The sequence below is a fragment of the Eleutherodactylus coqui genome, chromosome 11 (assembly GCF_035609145.1).
Source record: "Eleutherodactylus coqui strain aEleCoq1 chromosome 11, aEleCoq1.hap1, whole genome shotgun sequence".
In the NCBI taxonomy this organism is placed as follows: domain Eukaryota; kingdom Metazoa; phylum Chordata; class Amphibia; order Anura; family Eleutherodactylidae; genus Eleutherodactylus; species Eleutherodactylus coqui.
This window is the reverse complement of record NC_089847.1, coordinates 2,578,272-2,593,159: the sequence shown is the minus strand read 5'-3', so window position 1 is coordinate 2,593,159 and position 14,888 is coordinate 2,578,272. Positions and strand designations below refer to the sequence as shown.

Genomic DNA, 14,888 nt, shown 5'->3' with positions numbered 1-14,888 from the left:
CATTGTGTAATATATATATACAGAACAGCCTCTGGCATCGGAGCGCTGTCCTGCATTGTGTAATATATATACAGAACAGCCTCTGGCATCGGAGCACTGTCCTGCATTGTGCAATATATATATATACAGAACAGCCTCTGGCATCGGAGCGCTGTCCTGCATTGTGTAATATATATACAGAACAGCCTCTGGCATCGGAGCGCTGTCCTGCATTGTGTAATATATATACAGAACAGCCTCTGGCATCGGAGCACTGTCCTGCATTGTGCAATATATATATATACAGAACAGCCTCTGGCATCGGAGCGCTGTCCTGCATAGTGTAATATATATATATAGAACAGCCTCTGGCATCGGAGCGCTGTCCTGCATTGTGTAATATATATACAGAACAGCCTCTGGCATCGGAGCGCTGTCCTGCATTGTGTAATATATATATATACAGAACAGCCTCTGGCATCGGAGCGCTGTCCTGCATTGTGTAATATATGTATACAGAACAGCCTCTGGCATCGGAGCGCTGTCCTGCATTGTGTAATATATATATATACAGAACAGCCTCTGGCATCGGAGCGCTATCCTGCATAGTGTAATATATATATATATACAGAACAGCCTCTGGCATCAGAGCGCTGTCCTGCATAGTGTAATATATATATACAGAACAGCCTCTGGCATCGGAGCGCTGTCCTGCATTGTGTAATATATATATACAGAACAGCCTCTGGCATCGGAGCGCTGTCCTGCATTGTGTAATATATATATATATATATATACAGAACAGCCTCTGGCATCGGAGCGCTGTCCTGCATTGTGTAATATATATATATATATACAGAACAGCCTCTGGCATCGGAGCGCTGTCCTGCATTGTGTAATATATATACAGAACAGCCTCTGGCATCGGAGCGCTGTCCTGCATTGTGTAATATATATACAGAACAGCCTCTGGCATCGGAGCACTGTCCTGCATTGTGTAATATATATACAGAACAGCCTCTGGCATCGGAGCACTGTCCTGCATTGTGTAATATATATACAGAACAGCCTCTGGCATCGGAGCGCTGTCCTGCATTGTGTAATATATATACAGAACAGCCTCTGGCATCGGAGCGCTGTCCTGCATTGTGTAATATATATATACAGAACAGCCTCTGGCATCGGAGCGCTGTCCTGCATTGTGTAATATATATATACAGAACAGCCTCTGGCATCGGAGCACTGTCCTGCATTGTGTAATATATATATATATATACAGAACAGCCTCTGGCATCGGAGCGCTGTCCTGCATTGTGTAATATATATATATATATATATACAGAACAGCCTCTGGCATCGGAGCGCTGTCCTGCATTGTGTAATATATATATATACAGAACAGCCTCTGGCATCGGAGCGCTGTCCTGCATTGTGTAATATATATACAGAACAGCCTCTGGCATCGGAGCGCTGTCCTGCATAGTGTAATATATATACAGAACAGCCTCTGGCATCGGAGCGCTGTCCTGCATAGTGTAATATATATATATATATACAGAACAGCCTCTGGCATCGGAGCGCTGTCCTGCATTGTGTAATATATATATATATATATATATACAGAACAGCCTCTGGCATCGGAGCACTGTCCTGCATTGTGTAATATATAGTTATGGGGAATAATGTCATCCAATCGCCATTGTACTTTTTTGGAAACCTGCCGATACAATGTATCCAGTCGGCTCGCCGCTAACCTGCTTCATAAAAAGAACAAAAGTGATTGCACAACTATTTGGCCCTGGCCGTTACACACCGCGCTGACGGACACTAACGGCGCAGGTCTTGAAGCTGCATTCCTGCCCGTTAATTCAGTCAGCATCTGATTGGTTGGAGGCGACTTACCTGCTGCGAGGTCTAACTCACCGACAAGTTGTAAAATGTTCCAAATGTAAAGGCAGCATCCAAGATGTCCTGCGAAGACGGACAGAGCTGCGGGAGGGAAGAGGGGAGGGGTCAGTCATAGCCATGTCCACTGGGGGGCTCCACTGCAGTGCCGCCTGCGACTCACCTGTAATGTGCCCCCTTTAAGAACCTCCCAGTCCAAAAACTTTCCACGGACGTCGTACCTCGCCAACCAGAAATGGATCTGCCAGGGATAGAAACCAGAGCCAACATGACTGGACGCACAATGAACATCACCACTCCTGCTACCTCTGCTTGCTGGCAGTGCATGGAAATGTTTTACAGTTCGTATGTTTGCCTCCAGAGGCTGCAGCCCTGCGGGTGCGCTCACACAGGCGGGATCCACATCCAACATCTGACCAACTGATATATTAACACTATAAGCACTGTTTATATCTCACCCGGGCGTTCTTCTGGTAGGACAGGTTGGCCGGCGCGGTGCTGCCCAGCGGGGTCACTGGGCTGTAAATCACAGGTGGGAGGAACACCCCGGGAGGACTGCAGAGAAGAAGCAACACCGAGTCAGGAGGTGCCCCCCACACTATATTACTGGGGGTACGGCAGGTAGCCCCCTCACTCACCGGATGGCGCTGTAGAGCTCGTAGGCTTTGCTGCTGCTGGAGAAGACGTTCATGATCACCATATTAGCGAGGACCTGGCAGGCGGTCGCGTTATTGTAGTCCTGAGAAGATCAGGGGGATTACTCACCGCAGGCCACTCTATACCCTAAATGTCCGCCCCCCCAACATATATACTCAGGAGGGTCCCTCTGAATGTGCGGCGGACCCATGAGAGATCACGGAATTATATCACTCACCCGACACACCACATAACTGGGGTAGAGGTACAGAGACTCCCACAGCGTCACCGGCGCGAGGTCCTGCGGATACAGCGGCAGATACCGGTTAGCTCGCACTTCCTCTAAGCTGAGGTGCAAAAGCTAAATAACTGGATAATGATCCCTTCTGATTTTGTCTCTCCCTTTCTCATCATTTACAGTATTTGCTTGCTGTCAGTGACTGGAAACATTCAATGTTTATACAGATAAGACCCAATACGTCTCACAGCTGCGGGTTGTTACAATGTATCGGGAGAGCTGAGATATGCGTTGCCGTTGCGAACACGAGCGATGTGTCGCCTCCCGGCTGCGCTATTTATTTCTGATAGAATGATGGCCACCGAGACAGAAAGAGAAGCCGTTGCAGGCGATGGGTCAGCGGGGTGCTCACGGGGTCGGAGATATGCGAATGCGGCGTGCGGTTATTAGCGCCTTTTTGTTTGGTGACAAAACAGAAAAATAGGCCAATTTAAGAAAAATGCAAGAGGAGCCGCGGCGCAGATACAGACATGTGACATCACGCACAAGCTGGGTGCGGATACAGACATGTGACATCACACACAAGCTGCGGCGCAGATACAGACATGTGACATCACGCACAAGCTGGGTGCGGATACAGACATGTGACATCACGCACAAGCTGGGTGCGGATACAGACATGTGACATCACGCACAAGCTGGGTGCGGATACAGACATGTGACATCACGCACAAGCTGCGGCGCGGATACAGACATGTGACATCACGCACAAGCTGCGGCGCGGATACAGACATGTGACATCACGCACAAGCTGGGTGCGGATACAGACGTGACATCACGCACAAGCTGGGTGCGCATACAGACATGTGACATCACGCACAAGCTGCGGCGCGGATACAGACATGTGACATCACACACAAGCTGCGGCGCGGATACAGACATGTGACATCACACACAAGCTGCGGCGCGGATACAGACATGTGACATCACGCACAAGCTGCGGCGCGGATACAGACATGTGACATCACGCACAAGCTGCAACACGGATACAGACATGTGACATCACACACAAGCTGCGGCGCGGATACAGACATGTGACATCACGCACAAGCTGCAGCGCGGATACGGACATGTGACATCACGCACAAGCTGCGGCGCGGATACAGACATGTGACATCACGCACAAGCTGGGTGCGGATACAGACATGTGACATCACGCACAAGCTGCGGCGCGGATACAGACATGTGACATCACGCACAAGCTGCGGCGCGGATACAGACATGTGACATCACGCACAAGCTGCGGCGCGGATACAGACATGTGACATCACGCACAAGCTGCAACACGGATACAGACATGTGACATCACGCACAAGCTGCGGCGCGGATACAGACATGTGACATCACGCACAATCTGCGGCGCGGATACAGACATGTGACATCACACACAAGCTGCGGCGCAGAAAAGGACATGTGACATCACGCACAAACTGCGCCGCAGACACAGACATGTGACATCACGCACAAGCCGCGGCGCAGATACAGATATGTGACATCACGCACGAGCCTCGGCGCAGATACAGACATGTGACATCACACACGAGCCTCGGCGCAGATACAGACATGTGACATCACGCACAAGCTGCGGAGCAGATACAGACATGTGACATCACGCACGAGCTGCGGAGCAGATACAGACATGTGACATCACGCATGAGCAGCGGCGCTGCATCGTCCTCGTGTGTAAATATCGCATTACCTGTTTGGGGACGGGAAGACAGAGGCCTCCGCTCTGCAGAGAGATGAAGGAGGAGTCAGTAGAGGCGGCGGCCCTGCGGACGGCATCGTATGAGGACACTTACCTGCTGGTTGGCAGGGCAGCTGCAGTTACTGCCGTAGGTCGGCGGACATAGTTCACAGCTGGAAGAAAGACAATGTGATACATTGTAACCACTGATGTCCTGTGAAGCACGCTGACGGCCGGCGTTATGGGAACTTACCGGTCTCCGGCTGCGCTCGGCCGCGTCCCTCCCCCGCACACCACGCACCGCGACGTTTTATCTACTAGGTTTTCCTCTAAAAGAAAAATGTAAAAATAAAACCTATAAAAACAGGTAAAAATCTGCGGGTGATCCGGGAGTAGAGGCGGTCAGTCCCACCGACCTACCTCTAGCTTCACCACTGCTACAGCTGCAGCGGCCACCATCACACCGCAGGCAGGTCCGCCGGTCCACCGAGACCACCTCGTGCTACGGAAGGAAACGCAGTGATAACTACCTGAGGGGTCCGCCATCGGCCGCGGGCAGCGTGTCAGCGCTGGGGGCGGACCTCTTCCTAGAGAGGCTCTTTACTTCCTGGGACAGCTGGGTGACAACATGCAGGAGGGCGCCGGTCACCCAGGTCGCACTGCAGACATACAGCGTATGCCACACGAGGCGCGGGTACTTACAGGTTGGCACTGACTGCAGTTGACTTGGGGAGATCCCAGGTCCTCGACGGCAAAACCAGCCGGACAGGAGCAACGGAGACCTAAAACCGGAAGAGACAGCTGAGGCAGCGAACGGCAGTCACAAGACCTAAGACGAACCGCGAGCGGCGATGTGGGGACGCTCCACCAGCACCTTGATGTCTGCTCCTCAGTAGGTAGTGGAGCCAGGAGAGCGCCCCCCGATGATGGCAAATACAGCTGACAGGTACAGGTCACAGCGGTTGGCACCTCCTGGCTGGGGCAATACGGGGCATGCTGGGAGTTGCAGTCCTGCTGGGGTCGCTCTAAGGGGCATGCTGAAAGTTGTAGTCCTGCTGGGGTCACTCTACGGGGCATGCTGGAAGTCGTACTCCTGCTGGGGTCGCTCTACGGAGCATGCTGGAAGTTGTAGTCCTGCTAGGGTCGCTCTACTGTGCATGCTAGGAGTTGTACTCCTGCTGGGGTCGCTCTACGGGGCATGCTGGAAGTTGTAGTCCTGCTGCGGTCGCTCTACGGGGCATGCTGGAAGTTGTAGTCCTGCTGGGGTCGCTCTACTGTGCATGCTGGGAGTTGTACTCCTGCTGGGGTCGCTCTACGGGGCATGCTGGGACTTGTAGTCCTGCTGGGGTCGCTCTAAGGGGCATGCTGGAAGTTGTAGTCCTGCTGGGGTCGCTCTACGGGGCATGCTGGAAGTCGTACTCCTGCTGGGGTCGCTCTACGGAGCATGCTGGGAGTTGTAGTCCTGCTAGGGTCGCTCTACTGTGCATGCTAGGAGTTGTACTCCTGCTGGGGTCGCTCTACGGGGCATGCTGGAAGTTGTAGTCCTGCTGGGGTCGCTCTACGGGGCATGCTGGAAGTTGTAGTCCTGCTGGGGTCGCTCTACTGTGCATGCTGGGAGTTGTACTCCTGCTGGGGTCGCTCTACGGGGCATGCTGGGAGTTGTAGTCCTTCTAGGGTCGCTCTAAAGGGCATACTGGGAGTTGTACTCCTGCTGGGGTCGCTCTACGGGGCATGCTGGGAGTTGTAGTCTTCCTGAGGTCACTCTACGGGGCATGCTGGGAGTTGTAGTCTTGCTGGGGTCGCTCTACAGGGCATGCTGGGAGTTGTAGTCCTGCTGGGGGTCGCTCTACGGGGCATGCTGGGAGTTGTAGTCCTGCTGGGGTCACTGTACGGGGCATGCTGGAAGTTGTAGTCCTGCTGGGGTCACTCTACGGGGCATGCTGGAAGTTGTAGTCCTGCTAGGGTCGCTCTACGGAGCATGCTGGGAGTTGTAGTCCTGCTAGGGTCACTCTACTGTGCATGCTAGGAGTTGTACTCCTGCTGGGGTCGCTCTACGGGGCATGCTGGGAGTTGTAGTCCTTCTAGGGTCGCTCTATAGGGCATACTGGGAGTTGTAGTCCTGCTGGGGTCAATATACGGGGCATGCTGGGAGTTGTACTCCTGCTGGGGTCGCTCTACGGGGCATGCTGGCAGTTGTAGTCTTGCTGGGGTCGCTCTACGGGGCATGCTGGGAGTTGCAGTCTTGCTGGGGTCGCTCTACGGGGCATGCTGGGAGTTGTAGTCCTGCTGGGGGTCGCTCTATGGGGCATGCTGGGAGTTGTAGTCCTGCTGGGGGTCGCTCTACGGGGCATGCTGGGAGTTGTAGTCCTGCTAAGGTCGCTCTACAGTGCATGCTGGGAGTTGTAGTCCTGCTAAGGTCGCTCTACAGTGCATGCTGGGAGTTGTAGTCCTGCTGGGGTCGCTCTATGGGGCATGCTGGGAGTTGTAGTCTTGCTGGGGTCGCTCTACGGGGCATGCTGGGAGTTGCAGTCTTGCTGGGGTCGCTCTACGGGGCATGCTGGGAGTTGTAGGCCTGCTGGGGGTCGCTCTACGAGGCATGCTGGGAGTTGTAGTCCTGCTGGGGGGTCGCTCTACGGGGCATGCTGGGAGTTGTAGTCCTGCTGGGGTCACTGTACGGGGCATGCTGGGAGTTGTAGTCCTGCTGGGGTCAATATACGGGGCATGCTGGGAGTTGTAGTCCTGCTAGGGTCGCTCTACGGGGCATGCTGGGAGTTGTAGTCCTGCTGGGGTCGCTCTACAAGGCATGCTGGGAGTTGTAGTCCTGCTGGGGTCGCTCTACAGGGCATGCTGGGAGTTGTAGTCCTGCTGGGGTCGCTCTACAGGGCATGCTGGAAGTTTTAGTCCTGCTGCGGTTGCTCTACGGGGCATGCTGGGAGTTGTAGTCCTGCTGGGGTCGCTCTACGGGGCATGCTGGGAGTTGTAGTCCTGCTGCGATTGCTCTACGGGGCATGCTGGGAGTTGTAGTCCTGCTGGGCCTCTATACGGGGCATGCTGGGAGTTGTAGTCCTGCTGGGGTCACTCTTCGGGGCATGCTGGGAGTTGTAGTCCTGCTGGGGTCGCTCTACGGGGCATGCTGGGAGTTGTAGTCCTGCTGGGGTCACTCTACGGGGCATGCTGGGAGTTGTAGTCCTGCTGGGCCTCTGTACGGGGCATGCTGGGAGTTGTAGTCCTGCTGGGGTCGCTCTACAGGGCATGCTGGGAGTTGTAGTCCTGCTGCGGTTGCTCTACGGGGCATGCTGGGAGTTGTAGTCCTGCTGGGGTCGCTCTACGGGGCATGCTGGGAGTTGTAGTCCTGCTAGGGTCGCTCTACGCGGCATGCTGGGAGTTGTAGTCCTGCTGTGGTCGCTCTACGGGGCATGCTGGGAGTTGTAGTCCTGCTGGGGTCACTCTTCGGGGCATGCTGGGAGTTGTAGTCCTGCTGGGGTCGCTCTACGGGGCATGCTGGGAGTTGTAGTCCTGCTGGGGTCACTCTACGGGGCATGCTGGGAGTTGTAGTCCTGCTGGGCCTCTGTACGGGGCATGCTGGGAGTTGTAGTCCTGCTGGGGTCGCTCTACAGGGCATGCTGGGAGTTGTAGTCCTGCTGCGGTTGCTCTACGGGGCATGCTGGGAGTTGTAGTCCTGCTGGGGTCGCTCTACGGGGCATGCTGGGAGTTGTAGTCCTGCTAGGGTCGCTCTACGGGGCATGCTGGGAGTTGTAGTCCTGCTAGGGTCGCTCTACGGGGCATGCTGGGAGTTGTAGTCCTGCTGGGGTCACTCTACGGGGCATGCTGGGAGTTGTAGTCCTGCTGGGGTCACTCTACAGGGCATGCTGGGAGTTGTAGTCCTGCTGGGGTCACTCTACAGGGCATGCTGGGAGTTGTAGTCCTGCTGGGCCTCTATACGGGGCATGCTGGGAGTTGTAGTCCTGCTGGGGTCGCTCTACAGGGCATGCTGGGAGTTGTAGTCCTGCTGGGGTCGCTCTACGGGGCATGCTGGGAGTTGTAGTCCTGCTGGGGTCGCTCTACAGGGCATGCTGGGAGTTGTAGTCCTGCTGGGGTCGCTCTACGGTGCATGCTGGGAGTTGTAGTCCTGCTAGGGTCGCTCTACGGGGCATGCTGGGAGTTGTAGTCCTGCTGGGGTCGCTCTACTGTGCATGCTAGGAGTTGTACTCCTGCTGGGGTCGCTCTACGGGGCATGCTGGAAGTTGTAGTCCTGCTGCGGTCGCTCTACGGGGCATGCTGGAAGTTGTAGTCCTGCTGGGGTCGCTCTACTGTGCATGCTGGGAGTTGTACTCCTGCTGGGGTCGCTCTACGGGGCATGCTGGGACTTGTAGTCCTGCTGGGGTCGCTCTAAGGGGCATGCTGGAAGTTGTAGTCCTGCTGGGGTCGCTCTACGGGGCATGCTGGAAGTCGTACTCCTGCTGGGGTCGCTCTACGGAGCATGCTGGGAGTTGTAGTCCTGCTAGGGTCGCTCTACTGTGCATGCTAGGAGTTGTACTCCTGCTGGGGTCGCTCTACGGGGCATGCTGGAAGTTGTAGTCCTGCTGGGGTCGCTCTACGGGGCATGCTGGAAGTTGTAGTCCTGCTGGGGTCGCTCTACTGTGCATGCTGGGAGTTGTACTCCTGCTGGGGTCGCTCTACGGGGCATGCTGGGAGTTGTAGTCCTTCTAGGGTCGCTCTAAAGGGCATACTGGGAGTTGTACTCCTGCTGGGGTCGCTCTACGGGGCATGCTGGGAGTTGTAGTCTTCCTGAGGTCGCTCTACGGGGCATGCTGGGAGTTGTAGTCTTGCTGGGGTCGCTCTACAGGGCATGCTGGGAGTTGTAGTCCTGCTGGGGGTCGCTCTACGGGGCATGCTGGGAGTTGTAGTCCTGCTTGGGTCACTGTACGGGGCATGCTGGAAGTTGTAGTCCTGCTGGGGTCACTCTACGGGGCATGCTGGAAGTTGTAGTCCTGCTAGGGTCGCTCTACGGAGCATGCTGGGAGTTGTAGTCCTGCTAGGGTCACTCTACTGTGCATGCTAGGAGTTGTACTCCTGCTGGGGTCGCTCTACGGGGCATGCTGGGAGTTGTAGTCCTTCTAGGGTCGCTCTATAGGGCATACTGGGAGTTGTAGTCCTGCTGGGGTCAATATACGGGGCATGCTGGGAGTTGTACTCCTGCTGGGGTCGCTCTACGGGGCATGCTGGCAGTTGTAGTCTTGCTGGGGTCGCTCTACGGGGCATGCTGGGAGTTGCAGTCTTGCTGGGGTCGCTCTACGGGGCATGCTGGGAGTTGTAGTCCTGCTGGGGGTCGCTCTACGGGGCATGCTGGGAGTTGTAGTCCTGCTGGGGGTCGCTCTACGGGGCATGCTGGGAGTTGTAGTCCTGCTAAGGTCGCTCTACAGTGCATGCTGGGAGTTGTAGTCCTGCTAAGGTCGCTCTACAGTGCATGCTGGGAGTTGTAGTCCTGCTGGGGTCGCTCTATGGGGCATGCTGGGAGTTGTAGTCTTGCTGGGGTCGCTCTACGGGGCATGCTGGGAGTTGCAGTCTTGCTGGGGTCGCTCTACGGGGCATGCTGGGAGTTGTAGGCCTGCTGGGGGTCGCTCTACGAGGCATGCTGGGAGTTGTAGTCCTGCTGGGGGGTCGCTCTACGGGGCATGCTGGGAGTTGTAGTCCTGCTGGGGTCACTGTACGGGGCATGCTGGGAGTTGTAGTCCTGCTGGGGTCAATATACGGGGCATGCTGGGAGTTGTAGTCCTGCTAGGGTCGCTCTATGGGGCATGCTGGGAGTTGTAGTCCTGCTGGGGTCGCTCTACAAGGCATGCTGGGAGTTGTAGTCCTGCTGGGGTCGCTCTACAGGGCATGCTGGGAGTTGTAGTCCTGCTGGGGTCGCTCTACAGGGCATGCTGGAAGTTTTAGTCCTGCTGCGGTTGCTCTACGGGGCATGCTGGGAGTTGTAGTCCTGCTGGGGTCGCTCTACGGGGCATGCTGGGAGTTGTAGTCCTGCTGCGATTGCTCTACGGGGCATGCTGGGAGTTGTAGTCCTGCTGGGCCTCTATACGGGGCATGCTGGGAGTTGTAGTCCTGCTGGGGTCGCTCTACAGGGCATGCTGGGAGTTGTAGTCCTGCTGTGGTCGCTCTACGGGGCATGCTGGGAGTTGTAGTCCTGCTGGGGTCACTCTTCGGGGCATGCTGGGAGTTGTAGTCCTGCTGGGGTCGCTCTACGGGGCATGCTGGGAGTTGTAGTCCTGCTGGGGTCACTCTACGGGGCATGCTGGGAGTTGTAGTCCTGCTGGGCCTCTGTACGGGGCATGCTGGGAGTTGTAGTCCTGCTGGGGTCGCTCTACAGGGCATGCTGGGAGTTGTAGTCCTGCTGCGGTTGCTCTACGGGGCATGCTGGGAGTTGTAGTCCTGCTGGGGTCGCTCTACGGGGCATGCTGGGAGTTGTAGTCCTGCTAGGGTCGCTCTACGGGGCATGCTGGGAGTTGTAGTCCTGCTAGGGTCGCTCTACGGGGCATGCTGGGAGTTGTAGTCCTGCTGGGGTCACTCTACGGGGCATGCTGGGAGTTGTAGTCCTGCTGGGGTCACTCTACAGGACATGCTGGGAGTTGTAGTCCTGCTGGGGTCACTCTACAGGGCATGCTGGGAGTTGTAGTCCTGCTGGGCCTCTATACGGGGCATGCTGGGAGTTGCAGTCCTGCTGGGGTCGCTCTACAGGGCATGCTGGGAGTTGTAGTCCTGCTGGGGTCGCTCTACGGGGCATGCTGGGAGTTGTAGTCCTGCTGGGGTCGCTCTACAGGGCATGCTGGGAGTTGTAGTCCTGCTGCGGATGCTCTACGGGGCATGCTGGGAGTTGTAGTCCTGCTGGGGTCGCTCTACGGTGCATGCTGGGAGTTGTAGTCCTGCTAGGGTCGCTCTACGGGGCATGCTGGGAGTTGTAGTCCTGCTGGGGTCACTCTACGGGGCATGCTGGGAGTTGTAGTCCTGCTCGGGTCGCTCTACAGGGCATGCTGGGAGTTGTAGTCCTGCTGGGGTCGCTCTACGGGGCATGCTGGGAGTTGTAGTCCTGCTGGGGTCGCTCTACGGGGCATGCTGGGAGTTGTAGTCCTGCTGGGGTGGCTCTACAGGGCATGCTGGGAGTTGTAGTCCTGCTGGGGTCGCTCTACAGGGCATGCTGGGAGTTGTAGTCCTGCTGGGCCTCTATACGGGGCATGCTGGGAGTTGTAGTCCTGCTGGGGTCGCTCTACGGGGCATGCTGGGAGTTGTAGTCCTGCTGGGGTCGCTCTACGGGGCATGCTGGGAGTTGTAGTCCTGCTGGGGTTCGCTCTACGGGGCATGCTGGGAGTTGTAGTCTTGCAGGGGTCGCTCTACGGGGCATGCTGGAAGTTGTAGTCCTGCTGGGGTCGCTCTACGGGGCATGCTGGGAGTTGCAGTCTTGCTGGGGTCGCTCTACGGGGCATGCTGGGAGTTGTAGTCCTGCTGGGGTCGCGCTACAAGGCATGCTGGGAGTTGTAGTCCTGCTGGGGTCGCTCTACAGGGCATGCTGGGAGTTGTAGTCCTGCTGGGGTCGCTCTACAGGGCATGCTGGGAGTTGTAGTCCTGCTGGGGTCGCTCTACGGGGCATGCTGGGAGTTGTAGTCCTGCTGGGGTCGCTCTACGGGGCATGCTGGGAGTTGTAGTCCTGCTGGGGTCGCTCTACGGGGCATGCTGGGAGTTGTAGTCCTGCTGGGGTCACTCTACGGGGCATGCTGGGAGTTGTAGTCCTGCTCGGGTCGCTCTACGGGGCATGCTGGGAGTTGTAGTCCTGCTGGGGTCGCTCTACGGGGCATGCTGGGAGTTGTAGTCCTGCTGGGGTCGCTCTACGGGGCATGCTGGGAGTTGTAGTCCTGCTGGGGTCGCTCTACGGGGCATGCTGGGAGTTGTAGTCTTGCAGGGGTCGCTCTACGGGGCATGCTGGGAGTTGTAGTCTTGCAGGGGTCGCTCTACGGGGCATGCTGGGAGTTATAGTCTTGCAGGGGTCGCTCTACGGGGCATGCTGGGAGTTGTAGTCCTGCTGGGGTCGCTCTGCAGTGCATGCTGGGAGTTGTAGTCCTGCTGGGGGTCGCTCTACGGGGCATGCTGGGAGTTGTAGTCTTGCAGGGGTCGCTCTACGGGGCATGCTGGGAGTTGTAGTCCTGCTGGGGTCGCTCTACGGGGCATGCTGGGAGTTGTAGTCCTGCTGGGGTCGCTCTAAGGGGCATGCTGGGAGTTGTAGTCCTGCTGGGGTCACTCTACGGGGCATGCTGGGAGTTGTAGTCCTGCTGGGGTCACTCTACGGGGCATGCTGGGAGTTGTAGTCCTGCTGGGGTCACTCTACGGGGCATGCTGGGAGTTGTAGTCCTGCTGGGGTCGCTCTACGGGGCATGCTGGGAGTTGTAGTCCTGCTAGGGTCGCTCTAAGGGGCATGCTGGGAGTTGTAGTCCTGCTGGGGTCACTCTACGGGGCATGCTGGGAGTTGTAGTCCTGCTGGGCCTCTGTACGGGGCATGCTGGGAGTTGTAGTCCTGCTGGGGTCGCTCTACGGAGTATGCTGGGAGTTGTAGTCCTGCTGGGGTCAATATACGGGGCATGCTGGGAGTTGTAGTCCTGCTGGGGTCAATATACGGGGCATGCTGGGAGTTGTAGTCCAGCTGGAGTCGCTCTACGGAGCATGCTGGGAGTTGTAGTCCTGCTGGGGTCGCTCTACTGTGCATGCTGGGAGTTGTAGTCCTGCTGGGGTCGCTCTACTGTGCATGCTGGGAGTTGTAGTCCTGCTGGGGTCGCTCTACGGGGCATGCTGGGAGTTGTAGTCCTGCTGGGCCTCTATACGGGGCATGCTGGGAGTTGTAGTCTTGCTGGGGTCACTCTACGGGGCATGCTGGGAGTTGTAGTCCTGCTGGGGTCGCTCTACAGGGCATGCTGGGAGTTGTAGTCCTGCTGGGGTCGCTCTACAGGGCATGCTGGGAGTTGTAGTCCTGCTGGGCCTCTGTACGGGGCATGCTGGGAGTTGTAGTCCTGCTGGGGTCGCTCTACGGAGTATGCTGGGAGTTGTAGTCCTGCTGGGGTCAATATACGGGGCATGCTGGGAGTTGTAGTCCTGCTGGGGTCAATATACGGGGCATGCTGGGAGTTGTAGTCCAGCTGGAGTCGCTCTACGGAGCATGCTGGGAGTTGTAGTCCTGCTGGGGTCGCTCTACTGTGCATGCTGGGAGTTGTAGTCCTGCTGGGGTCGCTCTACTGTGCATGCTGGGAGTTGTAGTCCTGCTGGGGTCGCTCTACGGGGCATGCTGGGAGTTGTAGTCCTGCTGGGCCTCTATACGGGGCATGCTGGGAGTTGTAGTCTTGCTGGGGTCACTCTACGGGGCATGCTGGGAGTTGTAGTCCTGCTGGGGTCGCTCTACAGGGCATGCTGGGAGTTGTAGTCCTGCTGGGGTCGCTCTACAGGGCATGCTGGGAGTTGTAGTCCTGCTGGGCCTCTGTACGGGGCATGCTGGGAGTTGTAGTCCTGCTGCGGTCGGTATACGTGGGTCGGCTGCGCCTTGCAGTCCCCCCGCTGTCCGCACTCACCGTCGGGGGCGCTCTGGCCGGAGCCGCAGCTGCTGCACGAGTAGCGGGCCGGGTTGTAGAAGCCTCCGCAGCTGCCCGGCCGGATGAGCGAGATGGAGGTGCCGGTCTGCGGCCGGGAGAGGCGGGTGAGGCCGAGGAGCAGCACGAGCAGCGGGCCGCGGGACGCCATGAGCCACAACTACCGTCTCCATAGTAACCGCTCCCCTGGCAACCACGTGACGCCCAACCGCCGCTGCTGGGGCTTGTAGTCCTCCTCGGAGTCTCTGACACAGAACGGGGATGAAGCGGCTGATAACAGAGAACTGACTGAGAGATAATGGATGCGGCTGACCAATCAGGGGGCGACGTAACACCCCGTCAGAGTGAGGACTACTACTCCCAGCATCCAGACAAGGGATTATAACTGTGAGCACCAGGGGGCGACATAACACCCATTCAGAGGAAAGACTACTACTCCCAGCATCCAGACGAGTGATTCCAACTGTGAGCACCAGGAGGCGACATAATATCCATTCAGAGGAAGGACTACTACTCCCAGCATCCAGACGAGTGATCCCACCTGTGAACACCAGGGGACGACATAACACCCATTCAGAGGAAGGACTACTACTCCCAGCATCCAGACGAGTGATCCCACCTGCGAGGACAAGGGGGCGACATAACGCCCCGTCAGAGGAAGGACTACTACTCCCAGCATCCAGATGAGGAAACTACCCTGTGAGCACCAGGGGGCGACATAACACCCCGTCAGAAGAAGGACTACTACTCCCAGCATCCAGGT

The 14,888-nt window shown here is 57.1% G+C and overlaps 1 protein-coding gene across 1 annotated transcript in view; it reads right to left on the bottom strand.

Moving 5' to 3' along the window:
* Positions 1-14,399, bottom strand: part of LOC136581653 (meckelin-like) — a 72,768-nt gene extending 58,369 nt beyond the window's left edge. Inside the window, exons 1-11 of the mRNA XM_066582276.1 lie at positions 14,108-14,399; positions 5,208-5,287; positions 4,926-5,007; positions 4,759-4,834; positions 4,621-4,678; positions 4,518-4,550; positions 2,759-2,821; positions 2,523-2,623; positions 2,343-2,439; positions 2,048-2,125; positions 1,903-1,968 (exon numbers count right to left, since the gene is read on the bottom strand). Of these exons, the coding sequence (XP_066438373.1) occupies positions 1,903-1,968; positions 2,048-2,125; positions 2,343-2,439; positions 2,523-2,623; positions 2,759-2,821; positions 4,518-4,550; positions 4,621-4,678; positions 4,759-4,834; positions 4,926-5,007; positions 5,208-5,287; positions 14,108-14,276 (903 nt within the window). The 5' untranslated portion in view covers positions 14,277-14,399. The remainder of the gene's footprint in view (positions 1-1,902; positions 1,969-2,047; positions 2,126-2,342; positions 2,440-2,522; positions 2,624-2,758; positions 2,822-4,517; positions 4,551-4,620; positions 4,679-4,758; positions 4,835-4,925; positions 5,008-5,207; positions 5,288-14,107) is intronic.
* Positions 14,400-14,888: the final 489 nt, after the last annotated feature.